This window comes from Amblyomma mixtum, chromosome 8 (genome assembly GCF_055824585.1).
Source record: "Amblyomma mixtum isolate Tamu chromosome 8, ASM5582458v1, whole genome shotgun sequence".
Lineage (NCBI taxonomy): Eukaryota > Metazoa > Arthropoda > Arachnida > Ixodida > Ixodidae > Amblyomma > Amblyomma mixtum.
Window position 1 is genome coordinate 66,281,796 of NC_143019.1, and position 15,613 is coordinate 66,297,408.

General features: G+C 46.5%; 1 protein-coding gene across 1 annotated transcript; it reads left to right on the plus strand.

The window, feature by feature from the left end:
* The first annotated feature begins 1,980 nt into the window (after nucleotides 1-1,980).
* On the plus strand, nucleotides 1,981-15,599 carry LOC149332795 (uncharacterized). Its single transcript, XM_089558382.1, has 4 exons — nucleotides 1,981-3,115; nucleotides 4,376-4,483; nucleotides 11,198-11,245; nucleotides 13,515-15,599. The coding sequence occupies exons 2-4, from the start codon at nucleotides 4,412-4,414 to the stop codon at nucleotides 13,737-13,739; spliced, it is 345 nt and encodes a 114-aa protein (XP_089414508.1). The 5' UTR covers nucleotides 1,981-3,115; nucleotides 4,376-4,411; the 3' UTR covers nucleotides 13,740-15,599.
* Nucleotides 15,600-15,613: the final 14 nt, after the last annotated feature.

The window sequence follows — 15,613 nt, forward strand, 5'->3', positions numbered from 1 at the left end:
ATTTAGGGTGAAAGCAAACAAGGTTCGAGCATTCAGTTAATGATTACTTCTCAAAAATGAGCAATAAGCTCACGTTTTGCTGTTTTATAATTTTCGTCTTGGCGTAAGTACCCATTAATCATTTTCAACTTCAGCAAACAAATAACCAAAAAATTATCTTTTAGTGCAAAATGGTTTCCTTGGATACTGCAGGGACCTGTACATGACAACATGCACACTGAGCAAGAGCTTGTCAACATTGCAAGTTTATAGTAAAATAATGTAAAAAACAAGCTGCTAATGACTCTTACAGCATCCTTCAGTTCTTCCTTTAACCAATCCTGAAAGTTACAGATATCTTATAGATGCATGATGAAAGCCATCCAGAGCACTTATGTTGTTGCCCGTCATGCAGACAGCCATATTTCGAAATCAGAAGCAACACAACCATTTGTTGCTTGCACTCGAAAGGAGTCAATCAATGGAATAACTCTGAAAGGGCAACAGTGTTTGTTAGGTGCAACAAACAAGCTTGGGGATATAATCAGGTTCAATCAAACATGACGTGCAGAAAGCGAATTGTGAGCTGTAACAGGAATGTTATGAGGCAATTTCCAAAACCATTTCCAAAGCAATTTCCAAAGTCATTAGCATAAATTTACATACACGTAAAAAGGCCATGTAAGCCTACACGAAAAGACAGTTTTGAATTCACAGTTGGTGTCAAAAGTTCAGAAATTAGTGCCCTCTCTCAAATTCAGTGACAAATCACAGATCGATTAATTAATTCCCAGTATGGCTCCAGAACAAATCCAATGAATCTCAAATGTGCGAAGTATATATACCACACATGTTGCCTGATTAGCACCAGCATTGCATGATGCATGACGAAGTATCACACTCTTCATTCTTCTTCAATCTGTTTTGAAATTTGCACTACCACAAAGACCATCTGGATGTGCTATTATTCCGTCATATTGCTGAGAGTCACATTCGGAGACCAAGAGCAACACAACAGTGTGCTGCACATGAGTGGATATAATGCACTGGGACAACTGTGCACAGTAAGGAACGCTTGTAAGGCGTCAGGTATTTGCTTGGGGAATGTAATCGAGTTCAGTCATGTTTCATGTGTAGAAAGGAAGATAAAAGTTGTAGCAGAACTATGAAATCCAACATCCAATACTGAACTTCCCCAGGTGATCTACACACACATAAAAAGCACGAAAGGATAAGCTCAGCGGTACTGTTAAGTTTGATGCCCTTTGAGGTTTGACTTGCGCGTCTGTATGCAACCATCAGATACCATCTTGAAGTTACCAGAATGCCCAAAACAACTTTGTTGAACTGTTCTACTCTAAACTGAAATACTTTTCCTTAAAACATTTTTTTTTTGCGACATGCTGTGTAGCTAATTATAAAATAAAGAAAAGAAGCTGATAAAATTTTCTCATCTCAAACGTACTGATAAGTACACAAATCTGAGTGCTTTCAAGAGAGGTGACGCACCCGGTATTCAGTGTCCAGAAGCATACATAATGCTGCAGAATCCTATAGCAAGAAAATTTCTTTTAGTTGACAGATGGCTATGTCTGGTTACAAAGTCAATACCAAGTAAGGCACATATCCTAACCTGCAATTACAGGAAGCTGCACGTGCTTCATAGGCTGTAACTCCGCCAATAACTACTACATATTTCCCACCTCTAGCACGAGTGCGGAATCAATATACAGCATGGAAACAGCAGTTTTGTTGCTTTAGCTTCTTTACTATGCTGTTTAGGCAAGGGACGAGTTGAAATATTTGCATGGGCAGTTCTCGATTGAAGTAACGTAAAAAACATCCGCACTCCTTTCTGCTGAAGCGACTGGTGGACCACTTTTGCATGTCGCATCTCGTATGACTTGCTAAGGGTCCAGACTGACACACGCACTTCGTCAAACCTTCACACAAAACACTCTTCGCTTTTGCTATAAGCTCCGGCCACAGGCAGCAAGTGTCCCGTCACCGTTCACATCGCAAAAGAAGGCAGCGCTCGCAGGCGGTCAGTTTGAGCTGACAGCGACAGGTGTTGCAGGCACACCGCCGACTAAGTTTCCAAGGAAGCCACACTGTAGAAGGGCGCCGTCTTGTAATCGAAACACACCACAGAAACAATGGCCACTGTCGCTGCTTATGAGCCAGGCATTTTTGCAACGAAGTTAGCAGTGCAATAGGCCGAAAGGTTCGACTCATCAAACGACGGCACCGCACTGCTGACCTCATTATCGTTGTCGACCAGACATCCATAGCACATATGCCCCGACGGATCGCTTAATTGGGAGCTGCTACTACTCTTGGATGAGAGCGCGCCCACCGGCAGCACACACCGGTAATCCTTCTTCTTTTGCGATTCCAGCACAGTAACAGCGGCGCGCAAGACAGCCCAGCAGCAGCACGAGAAAAAAAACGAAGCTCACGGCGGTGATCTCAGAAACCATGCAGCATGTCGGATAGGCTTTGGATTTGACGAGCTAGACCATCCCACTCACGCACGCACGCACGCACGAATGTACCGACACGCATATTAATGCGTCCATGCGTCACAAATTTCTCAAGTTTTTAATGCTAATATGTGCACAAGAACTTAATTATTTTTGTAACGAAAGTTTCATTTGGTTTTAGTTCTTTGCTATCGCACTGCCCAAAAGCATAGAGCCCGAAAGAGACGACCTGGAGGAATGCCTGGAGGCGATGCCTTTCTAAACGGGTCGAAGGAAGCCGGAACTGGCCGAAGCGCTAGCCAACGAACGCAGCGTCTGGGGAGGGACAGCATGGCGGGCCGCGGTCAGCGTTACTACGTTTGTCGTGGTCCTTTGTGGTGCCGAGGGCGTGAACGATCGCTGGCATGAGCATTTGTCACTCTTCCGATATGTGATGTGCCGACAGCAGTGAAATTCGCTGGTGCGATGTACGAAAACTTGGTAAGGTGCTGAGTAAACCTGTGTTTATAGCGTGCGTCAGCGGGCTCGACGGATAGCGCGTCGTCCTTTGCGCGCCTTCACTGGAAACGCTATGCGGACGGTGGGGCTCATTTCCTCCATGGCGGAGCAGCTGGTGGGAGACCACTACCCGGGTGACATCTCGCATCTTGGGGGTAAGTTAATTTTCTTCGAACCTGTTCATTATTTCAAAGCCTTTGCGCACAACTGGCCACGTCAACACAGCTAGTACAGAGACGCGAAGACGCAGTGCGTATCGCGGCAGCACGCAGCGCTGAAAGGTTGTTTGCTGGCGGCACACGGGCATGAATGCGCTTGTAGTGTCAGTGGTCACACGGTCATGGTCAGTATGCCATGCAAATATGCACAGCTGATCCGATCGCGGGGTGCACGATATCGGCGCCGTACTGCCGCCGTACTGCCATTCATCTCTCGCCGAGAATGGAATATGTGCCCACCAATAGATCTTCGGCCCGGGCTTTACATTCTCGCCGCATGTTACGCTGTAATTGAAGTAACAGCGCTCGAGCAGCTTAACTACGTAGACTGCGATTCAGCTGTATGCGTTTGGATTGAGCTTCCTCCTCTTTCACTTGTATTTCACTTGTACTTTTATAAATTGTGTATTTAAGGTACGAAGCTCCATATGATCCAGCTGCGTTCGTACTTATAGCCGAGCCAGTGTAGTCGAGCCTTGAATAGCAGAACGGTGAGATAAAAACAAATTGCTCTGAAGTTTTTCGCCTCTATTTTGGCATTCGCTTTTTCATACTTTGGCTCGGAGCTGAAATGGTACAAACAACTGCAAAATGCACACAGGTGCCCTAGCTCCATTTGCCCTAAATCCCGAAGTTGCAGTGAAATTTAAGAGTAATTGAGCCTTTAATATGTACGAAGAATAAACTTGATTGTTTCATGATTATAACCAATGGCGCAAATAAATCTGACTTTGACTTAAATATGCTGAGGTACCTCTCCAATACCTTATTTGATGTTAAAGGAAAAAGTGTGGTTTTTCTGCAATTGGCACTATTAATTCATCATACCTGTGAGAATGTGAAATCATTGCTAATCATGCCAGATTTCAAATTGAGGGACGCATGCAGAATTTGAAGCAAACCAGCCTTCTACTGAAAATATCGACCTGCTGTGGTCTGTTCTTTTGAATGGTGGCATGTATTGTAGAAACGATGCTGGATATCGATATGCAAGTGATGTCTCGTCTGAGGCTAGGTTGTGAATGACTGCCGTGGTTATGAATTTCTTGTTGCCTGGCCCACTTCGAAATGTGGTTAAACAGTTGTGTTCCATTCTGCGACCGGCTCCTTTTTGTGCCTTGCACTTTGCCTTACATGCTTGATTCTAGTCCATTTTTTGCACTGTGCTGCTGTTAAATGTGTCTTTTTACCTTGCAGCAATCTCCACATAGCTTTACCAGCAATGCCTCTTCCATGCTCTCCAGTATGGCTGTGCCAGCCTTTCACTTGGTGCTAGGATGCCCAGCAAGCAAGCAGGCTTTTGAGGTAAGCACTGAAGACATCTTCAGACACAAGTAGCTTTTATTTTCCTAGTCCACTGCTACTTGTGTGACCCCTCGAGTAAAGATCAGGTTCTTCTTCTTCTTTGCACTACAGGTGCACCGCCAGAGACGGTTGGTAACTCGAACTGAAGCTCTTCGCACCAGGGGTGCCACGTCAGAGACGCTCGTGTGATCAGTTGACACGCAGGGATAAAAAAAGGCAATAACTGAGGTTTATGTACAGATATTTACAGCGTACAGAAGTTTAGACACTCGAGACAAATTAAACGGCAAAAGACAAACAACAAAAAGGTGGATCTGGCTAATACTAGGGGAGGCCCCTACTCGGCGTGGCCGAAGATGCGTTGCATCTCACCTTAGCCCAGAACCCCGCTTCCAGCTCCGGGGCCCGGTTTTAAAGCCCTAAAGGCCCGGCCCACATTCCATAGCTTCCAATCATATTGTGCTCTCAACATGATTGGTTCTTCAAGAGCCTGGCCAGCCCTCCAGCTGCCGTAAAATAGAGCTCTCTCTCCACCACAAAATAAAAACAAACACAAATAGACATCCGTGCCAGCACGTGTGCGAATCAGTACTGCGGGTGGGGGGACACCCGTATACCTGCCGGCGCGTTCGCGAGCGGCCGCGTTCCAAGAAAGGAGACGCTTCGCTTTGAGCACCCCCAGCCGCGTTCCGATGACCCTGCGAACGCTACCGAACCCTTACACGCCCTTCCCAAGATTCTACAAAGGGCTCAAATGCCACTTTTAGAATTATAACAAAGGGATCGGTACGGGTCACAAAACCACCCTGTGGGTGACATACCGCAGCTACACCAGCGCTGGCACCAACAAAACCAAAAACAAAATGCAAAATGCACACACAACATCAGCAAATTCCACAAATTCACACGGTGGCATGCCTGCCGTGCGCCGTAACACGCGTCCAAGTTTGTGCGTTGCACCCAGTTCACCAGCATGCACACCCGCGTCCTGCTCGACACACACACCGACACTCACAACTAGAGCGTTCAGTAGCACTGATATGGGCCACGTGAGCCTCCTTAGTCGCACCGAGCGTCCCTGTGCGCGTTCGAGCCCACACGTGCCTCATTCGACACGATTAACACCTAATGGCCACTATGCTCGTCAGGCTGGTGCCACAGCGGGGCGTGAACTGAAAAGACGGTGCCCTCCAGGATCAAAAACGTCCTGGTCATCGATAGGTGAAAATCTCTGACCATGCGACGCACTTGAGAGCACTCTCTCTCCGGCGCACCAGTACGACACGCGTGGTGCGTAAAGAGCATAGCCCCTGGCCCGTCCAAATATAGCAGTACAGCCAGTCTCGCTACACTTGATACGCCGACCTCTAGCACGGAACATACTGTTCCTCGCGTCGACTTTCAGCGTGAAAACCACGCACCTGCCTCCTGCCACTCCACCTCGCCCGGGGTCATCTGCACCTTTACTGCACGAGCAAACTTTGAAACCGCCGCTCCGTGCTTGATCAGCGCCCGCTGGCCCCGTGGCATAGTCTGACTCCGAGGCTCCATGAGCTTCCTGACAGTCACTTGACCCGGGCTTGCCTTGCGGCAAGTCGCCACACCTTTCCGGGTCCTCAACTGACCTGGTCGGGCACACACCGGGTGCGTTCATCTGCGCGGCGTTCTGCCCGGTCGGCCCAACAGGCCCACCTCCGCTCTTTGCCTCGGATGAAGGGCTCTTGCCACCAGAAACGCTACGGGGCACTTCATGCTCCATACCCGACACAGTGTGCGGTTGCGGCGACGCCAGACTTCCTCCTTTCACTCGCTCGCCGATCTGACGTCTGTCCTCACCGACCGTTTCCTGCTGCACGAAATGCTCTTTTTCACAGCTTGCTTGGGACTGCGTTTTCGGAATTGTCAGAGTGACTTCCAACAATCCTGAACTCGCGTCCGCGTCCCTGGTCTCATTAGGGGTTGAGCTAACTTGTGCAGCTGGATCGTCGGAGTGCGCGTTCACCGCCTCGACTACCGCGACGCTGCGTTCCGTCACGATACTTTCTTCACGAGAGATTGCACTTTCGTGGAAAGCTGGCTCCCTCTTTTCTTCTGCCTGGCTGTTTTCTTGACCTGTGCTTGACAGGTATATTCCTTTGTCTTCCAGCACAGGCGGCCTCGCCTCTCGAGACTCGGAGTAGTTGTCCCTCGCTAGTTCACTAGCTCTCTTAGACTCCTTGAGCTCAGCGAGCTCCAGCGCTAGCTGCTGGCGCTTTGCTTCTAATTCCTCCAAGACGCACTTAACATCCTGAGGTTTCTCCTCGCACAGTGGCGCCTTTCCTCCATTTACTTTCGCAAGTTCAGCCTGAAAGTACGCTAAGCGCGCCTTCGCTAATTCCACTTGGTACCTCACATCAAGTGAGGGCAGGCTTGGATAGCTCTCCATACCGCCTTCCGTACCCCTCAGATGTCCTATCGGCTCGAACACAGGGACGTGAACAATGCGACCAAGGAAACTCACGGTTTCGATGCGTCGATCCGCATTGCCAGCTCCTTGGCGTCGGGGTCCACCGCCACTTTCCCCGGACGCTGCGATGAGCTGTCGCACGCCGCTGGTCCGCCGCCGGTGATCGTCGAGTTCCCGACGCGCTGCTTCCTTGACCGGACGCAGTCCCGCGTCGCTGGACTACTGCCGTGGTCCTTGCGTCCTTGCCGCCGTGTCTCCGCAGGTCCGTTCACGATCGCTGACCTGTCGCCTTGTCGTCACCTTTCTCCCTGCCTTGTCTTCTTCCTGCGCCGTCTTCCGATGGCCGCAGGATCCTGTCGACTGCGCCAGTAAAGATCAGGTTCTTCTTCTTCTTTGCACTACAGGTGCACCGCCAGAGACGGTTGGTAACTCGAACTGAAGCTCTTCGCACCAGGGGTGCCACGTCAGAGACGCTCGTGTGATCAGTTGACACGCAGGGATAAAAAAAAGGCAATAACTGAGGTTTATGTACAGATATTTACAGCGTATAGAAGTTTAGACACTCGAGACAAATTAAACGGCAAAAGACAAACAACAAAAAAGGTGGATCTGGCTAATACTAGGGGAGGCCCCTGCTCGGCGTTGCCGAAGATGCGTTGCATCTGACCTTAGCGCAGAACCCCGCTTCCAGCTCCGGGGCCCGGTTTTAAAGCCCTAAAGGCCCGGCCCACATTCCATAGCTTCCAATCATGCTGCGGTCTCAACATGATTGGTTCTTCAAGGGCATGTCCAGCCCTCCGGCTTCAACAAGGTAAAACCACCCTCTCTACCACTAAATAAACAAAAACAAACACAAATAGACATCCGTGCCAGCACGTGTGCGAATCAGTACCGCGGGTGGGGGGACACCCGTATACCTGCCGGCGCGTTCGCGAGCGGCCGCGTTCCAAGAAAGGAGACGCTTCGCTTTGAGCACCCCAGCCGCATTCTGATGACCCCCGCGAACGCTACCGAACCCTTACACCTCGTTATGTTGATTTTGGCAAGTTAGGTTGCCTATTAAGGGCTCTCTTTTGTTTTTCACCTGCTGCTGTGGCCTACTGCATTGGTGTTCGGCTACTGAGCCCAAAGACGCGGCATTGAATTGTGGTGGCTTCGTTTCGACAAGGCGAAATGCATATTTGTTCGTGTGTTATGCAATGTCAGTGCATGTTAAAGAATCTTTGGTGGTCGAAATTTATGCACAGCCCTCCTCTATGAATGGAGCTATTGTTCAACTTTGAGGCATTAAAGGGACACTGATGGCAAGCTGAAGTTGACCTGTGATGATGAAGTTCCGCATCCTAACCACAAAGACGACACTTTTTCTGAAAGTGGAGCTTTATAAGCCAGAGAAAGCAAAACATACAATTTTCATCAGCACCGGCTGATTTCGGAAGTAAATTGCGATGCGCTGACTCCGTTTTTTTTTTGGCACAGATTCCAGAGGCTAGGCTGAACTGCCATTCACCTCAGAACGGTTATCATGGAGTCCTTTGTGTAGACTTCATGAGTTCAAATCGAGTGGCGGGAAAATTATTAAATGTAATTTTTGCGCCAATCATTGTGTTGATGGCCTTTGCACTGCTGTTAAAAACCGGGATAGCAGTATGGTATCCCATAAAACTAGGTTCAGGACTTGCAGGAAGTGGTTTATCACATTCCGCTAGCTTGTGCAAGAAACTACTTCAGGGATATGTGCAGGTGTCTTTAATGTGTTCCTGAGTGAGCACTAACTCGTTAGGGGGAAGGCAGCTTCTAATCTGGCACTACAGTGCCAATGTCGTGAGTGTAAATCATAAGATGACCCATCAGTATGTACGCCTGATTTCTGTGACACTTCAGTGGTGTATAGAAGTGGTAAACAAATCTGTAAGGTATTTGATGCATATCTCCAAGGCAACGGTTGTATGAGTAGCGAAGCCATTAGTCAATCTTCAACGGAAAGAATTTTCTCTTTTAGATGACGTGCTTGTATATCAGTGACAGTTATTTGTTGTCCTGCCTTTCGCTGGTGTGAGTCATGTGTGGCGCATCTTCATGCGAGCCTTCTTTTCCTTTACAAAAAATTCAATTGATAGTCCAACCTGTTTTCTTCTCTTTTCCTGTGTTGCATCTTTTGGCTGGTTTTAAATCTGTAACTGAGCTCAGACCGTGATAATTACAGCCGGTAAACAGGGCTACTGAATGTGAGCTTGGCATACATGCGTACTGTATGTGTGAAAGTGCAGTTTACAATATTCAGAAATGCTTGATAGCCTTACAAGAATCTAAAATTTTGTTGGAATTCCTATTTGTTCTCTGTTCAATTGTCGAGAGTTTTTCCGCTTCATCGTGTGATTAGAGCCACTTTGGTACTTAAGCTGAAATCTTTTCTTTAGCCTGCATGTTTCTCACTTTTGGGACAGAAACGTGGAGGCTAATGAAGAGAGTTCAGCTTAAAAGAGTATAGACACCTAACCTTGGTGGCATGTTTTCTTCTCTATAATGATGCGGAAGACACTACTGTGCATGAATCACCATCTGGTATTCGTGTGAGACCGCTAAATAATTTATAATCAACTTTTTCTGCCATCCTGTTTCGGTGAACAATTTGACTATGGCTATGACATCAAAGAGAGCTTATAGGTCACGTGAGGCGTGGAAAAACTGCACTTATAATCGCTGCTTCATCGTTTTAATTCGCTACAGCGCTGACGCCAGCATTCCTTAAGAGCCAGAAGTACCAATTGTATTGCAGTTTTTCATGCCTCACGTGACCAATAACCTCGCTTTGAAGTCAGAGCCATCATTCAGCTGTCGAAACCGAAACAAATACAGCAGGAGAAAGAAATTTGATTATAAATTATTTAGCGGTCATAGGAGGATGCCATGTGGTAATCCGTGTATAATACTTTATGCCTTATTACAAAGAAAAAAACACGTGCCAAACGATAAGGACAGCAAAGTGAGCTATGGAAAGAAAAATGATAAGTCTAACATTAAGAGACCAAAAGGGGGCGGAGTGGGTGAGGGAACAAATGCGGGTTAATGACATGCTACTTGAAATTAAGAGGAAGAAATGGGCCGGGGCGGGGCTTGTAATGGGAAGACAACATAACCGCTGGTCCTTAAGGGTAATGGAGTGGATTCCAAAAGAATGCAAGCATAGCAGGGGGCGGCAGAAAGTTAGATGGGCGGATGAGATGAAGAAGTTCGCGGGGATATGGTGGCCACACCTAGCAAAGGACAGGGTTAATGTGGAGACATGGGTGAGTCCTTTGCCCTGCAGTGGGCCTTGTCAGGCTGATGATGATGGTATGTGTCGCACCTGCTGCTTCGTGCTATCAGCTGGCCCATGCTTGGCCGACCAGACTAGCCAAATTTGTGATGTGGGTTTTCTATTGCACCTGCATTTGTGTACACAGAGGACTTGAATGGTAGCAGGCGATGCTGTGCATGTGTTCACGCCACAGCACACATGACCCACACTGAAAGCTTCTCTGCCTTTAGTAAGACAGCTGCGTCAGTCTGGGGCATAACGTATCCCAGTGCTAGAGTATGAGTAAATTGCTCTGGAATTTTAATCTGGTATCAGGTAGCATAGCGCAAAAGAAGGCTAGCGCGGCTGCCTAATATTCTCTTGGGCAGCTGTGTTGGATTTTCAGTGCCTGTTAGTGTAATCCGTGAAAGTTCACTGTAACCCATTCGTTTCGATGTAAATTAGGAAATCCTTAGAGCCCTGTACTTTTTAATGATAATAACAAGGTAATGTAGTAATTCAATTGTACCTGTTCTCTTTCAACACAGTAAAGTGCTGCTGGGTCGAGATCACAGTTTTACTTTGTAGGTGTGCTCAGGCTGTCATCATCATCATCAGCAGCAGCAGCAGCAGCCTGACTACACCCACTGCAGGGCAAAGCCTCTCCCATGTCTCTCCAATTTTGTCTGTCCTTTGCCACTTGCGGCCACTGTATCACCACAAACTTCTTAATCTCATCCACCCACCATTTTTTCCTGTCTGTGTGTCTTCTTCGCCATTCTGAAATTCATTCATACAAATGGATTGATGCACGTAGTGTCAGGTGCGTAATGTGATACCACCAGCTCACCCCAAGCTGTGCTCAGATTTGCCTCATTGCTGCAGGAGCAATAAGGCAGGCTTGAGGCTGAGTGGTGCAAAAACATGATTTTTCAAGAATGTCTTTGTGGAAATTGCAATTAATCATGTGAATTTGCTTTCATTTTAGGAGCTGCACACAAGCTGTGTGCCTTTCCATGCTGATCATGCTGGCCAGGTACGCTTATGGTTACATTACTAGGTTGTTTTCATAATGGCAATTGTGGATTTCTGTGTGGTTTTAAAACATAAATTGTATAAGTATTTGCCCTGCCACAAAAGTATAGTGGTGCATTCAAGGCCAGTGTTACAAAGGGATGTTTTGATTGCTGCAAGAACTTGAAGGCCCCTGTGTGGTCACTGTGGAAGGCCCCCTCCCTACTTAGGAATTGCTATTTGGGTTACTCAGTCATTTGGCAGAGGAATAGTGTATAGAGATAAGGGATGGAAGAATGCTTCCAACTAAAGAAAAAAATCCAGCAAGCAGTCATAGAAGCAGAAGTACAAAAATGGCAAGGCTTTCTCTAATTTACATCGAATCTTTTTCACTTAGACTTCTTATTGCATAGAACGGCTGATGCTTGGCTTACACACATATTTTCTTTAGGTATGCAGTAGGTCTCACATTCTTGTATGATATGGTCACGGTGCCAAAAAATGATGGTGGTGTTAGAAAACTCGGAATATAGAGGAATTTTATTGCTGACCTTATGGAGAACTATGGTAGCTGTGCAGTCGTTATAAATATCTTCCAATATTTTCACATAACACTCTTCTACACCCTGATTCCACAATGCCTGCATGACAGCTGTGGTTCCACCGAGTCAATTGCTGTCTGGTAGTCAATGAAGGCTATATATTGGGGTTGGTTATATTCTGCCCATTTCTCTATCACCTGATTGATTGCATGAATGTGGTCTCTTGTTGAGTATCCTTTACGAAAGCCTGCCTGATCATTTGGTTGATTGAATTCGAAGGTTGTCCTGACTCTATTAGTGATTACCTTAGTAAATACCTTGTAGACAATGGATAGTAAGCTGATTGGTCTGTAAATCTTCAAGTCCTTGACATCTTCTTTCTTATGAGTTAAAATAATGTTCGCATTCTTCCAAGCTCCTGATACGCTCGTGGTCACGAGGCAAGCGTGTACAGGGTGGCTAGTTTCTCTAGCACAATCTCTCCTTCGTCCTTCAACAAATCTGCTGTTACCTGATCCTCACCAGCTGCTTTACCCCTTTGCATTGCTCCTGAGGCTTTCTTTACTTCCTCCCTCGTTACTGGCGGGATGTCCCATTGCTATGCTCTACTGCCTCTCTCCGTAACGTTCTGATTACATTCACTACTGTAGCGATTTGTGCAGAACTCTTCGGCTACTTTAACTATCTTATCCATATTGCTTATGACATTGCCCTCTTTGTCTTTTAGCGCATAAATCTGGTTTTTACCTGTGATTAGTTTTCTCTTCACTGATTTTAGGCTACCTCCATGCTTTAGAGCATGCTAGGTTTTCTCCATGTTAAACTTTCTTATGTTGGCTACCTTGCACTTATAAATAACTTCGATAGCTCTCCTAGTTCTATTCTATCTCTGAAGTTAGACGTCCTCATGCTTTGGCGTTTCTTCATCAGACCTTTCGTCTCCTGAGATACCTTGCAGGTATCCTCTCGAATGATCTGACCACCTACTTCTGCAGCACGCTCCAATGAATTTAAATATGTATTTAAAGATAACAGTTAAGGTGGGAGATTGAGCTTCGAGATTTGCACTTCATCTTGGGAGTTATGCCACTGCTACACAGAATACTTGATCGCCGTAGAGATATTTCATCATCTCGCACCAAGCTGCTGTGGCGCCACTGTCACAGTTGATAATTTTGCTGGGAAGCTGTTGTAGTGCTCACACAGTTTTGAAAAGGTGGTATTCATTGTATTTGTGCTATTGGCAACAGTGATAATATGCTTGCTGCAGTGTTTTGTGGCTAGCCTTCTTTTTTTTTAGTGAAATAAGTTGTACATTTCATGTTGAGTATTCTTTCAGCGATTAAATTGCTTTGATTTTATTCCTTAGTGTATAGTTGCGAGTGCTCCATGTCTGAGTGCAAATTTCTACCACTGAAAAGCCTTCAAAATCTTAATAGATGTCCACACTATTCTAGGGACTCAGTGGCTATTGGAAATGCCCATTTAGCTGTATTCAAGTGCCGTTGAGTTAATAGCCATTTGAAAGCCTTCAAAATGCCTGTGTGACACGGTTATTAGATTTTGTGCAGGTTTGATGCTGAGCAGTCTGCGTGCTTGAGTCGGGTTTTCCAGTGTCTGTATTTCAAACCTGAAACTTTTCGAAATCATCATTGGTTCATTAATGGAAGAAGTACTTGTGCCCTTTTCTGGAATTTCCAGAAAACAGATTAACTGAATTTTTTTGCATATACTCCTACCTTTTTGCAGGTGCTGCATAGTGAGAACCTGTATCAAGACGCCAACCTGCTGGACTTGGAGAAACTGAAGAAATTGTTTAGCCACTGTGTGGCACCCATCATGAGGGATGTGGCATTAATAAAGCCAGTTAAGGTGACCTTATCTATGTCCTTTTGCAAGCATGCTACACACATGAGAGCCATCCCACGAAGCACCGTTTCTGCAAAGCTTGTTATCTCACAACATGCATGCTGAATGAGGCAGTGACAGACAGATGAGGAGGCCTTAATGCAGTACATTAGCGTACCGTGTTGAGCAGTGATGTAGGAGCCTTGCAGCCATGCAAGGTATTATCGGTATCATGATGGTAACTCCATTAGACACTGTCTAGTGCTCTGTGAGCCAGACTCGGCTCTTGAACATTCTGGGACTCACCCTTGGCTCTCGGACATTCTGGAAGCCTCACCCGGCTTGCGCATATTACGCGAGGATGTCTCCTGCTGTACGAGCCTTACGCGGCTTGCGCACTTATGTGAGAGATGTCTCGCGTTTGCGAGCTTGCTCGGCTTGCGCAAATTATGTGAAATATGTCTCGCGTTCTGCGACCTCGTTCAATCGTCGCATTTTGCGTGGCAATAAACACGCAAAGATAGGCACGCAGAATTCACGCTCAATATTTTCAATAGGGTGGAATGGAGTTAATGACACTTCTGGGCTGTTTCCGAGCAGACGACACTTCGGAGGTCGCGAATCTTCGACGTCGTGTGCTCGCAATGCGCTTGGAAACAACCCGGTAACTGATGTGTTAGAACAATATGTTTATCGGTGTGTGAAAGTCGACTTCAGTGTTTTTTTTTATCTGGGCACAATTGATTTCAGTGAACTTCAGACGAATATGCAGTAATTTCAGAAATATATAACGCGCTTTGGGATGCTCTTGAACAGCAGACCAGCAGGGCTGTGGCATGTTGCAAGTTGCGCGTCCGCGCCGAGGGTGGCGCCCCGGTCGAAACGATTGCAGCGATCATGGTATCGGCGGTAAACGGGGCTGCGCTTAAGCCTAATAAAAGTGAAAATTTTCGACCACTATCAATAATAAAAACATGCTTATGAACTAAATTATAACCAGCCATAGATATTAAAAATAAGACATCAAAGAAATTAGCTGCGAAGATGACGACGCGGGTAACGCGGCAGCAGACGACAAGCAGACGACGCACGGTCAGCCGCGCAAGCGAAAACGGCGACGTCGGCGACATTCGCACTGCAGCAGCGTCATTGGCGTCATGTCGAGTCACACAGTGAGCTTTTCTTGGAGTCTTTATAGAAGAAGCAGCATATTATGTTGTCCCTAGCCCAACGCACTGTGATTTCTTCTACACGAGTCAAAGGTTGTAAATTTTCTCTGCCTTTCTCTGCGTGTGTTCATTCATAGCCACAGACTGATGCGTTTCAGTACAGGTCAGATGTTTTATTTTCCTTCTATTTACCTAAATCTCTTACAAAGTCGCGTACAAACGTATATTCAGTCATGTAGCATTTTATTATGTATACTGTACCTTGATACCTTTTTTTATCCCCTATATATTCTCTGTGCGCTCATGTCTTCTAGGTTTACATAATGGCGCTTTTTTATTTTGATTTTTAGGATGCCTGCTACTGATACTGCAATGTCACTCATACTTAAAATCACTTTTTGGACATCGATTGTCACTGCTGATGTTCTTTTAATAAATTGTTCTTTGTACAAAACCATTTACGCTTTTCGTTCTCGATCGAGCGCAGCTGCTAAGCAGTCGCGCCGCTCGCCACCATACACCATGCTACATCAACAGACACATCGAAATACAAAAGCGAGTGAGCAGATTCCGTAAGTGCTTAGGAAATCAAGCGTGAATGCAGCGCGGGATCAGTTAATCACCACTATTTACAAAGCTTGGATCGAGCTAGCGGCCGCCAGCACCAGGAACGCGCGAGTACAGTGCACTGTAGCGCGAGCAACCGGCCACAACCAGCCGCCTAAACGCGTGCCGCCATATTGGATTTTTGATGCGTTTACCGCCTCTCCCAGGTGCCGCCACCATCGCCTTCGAAAAAAAACGTCCCCATTGGCTCTATGAGAGTGTCAC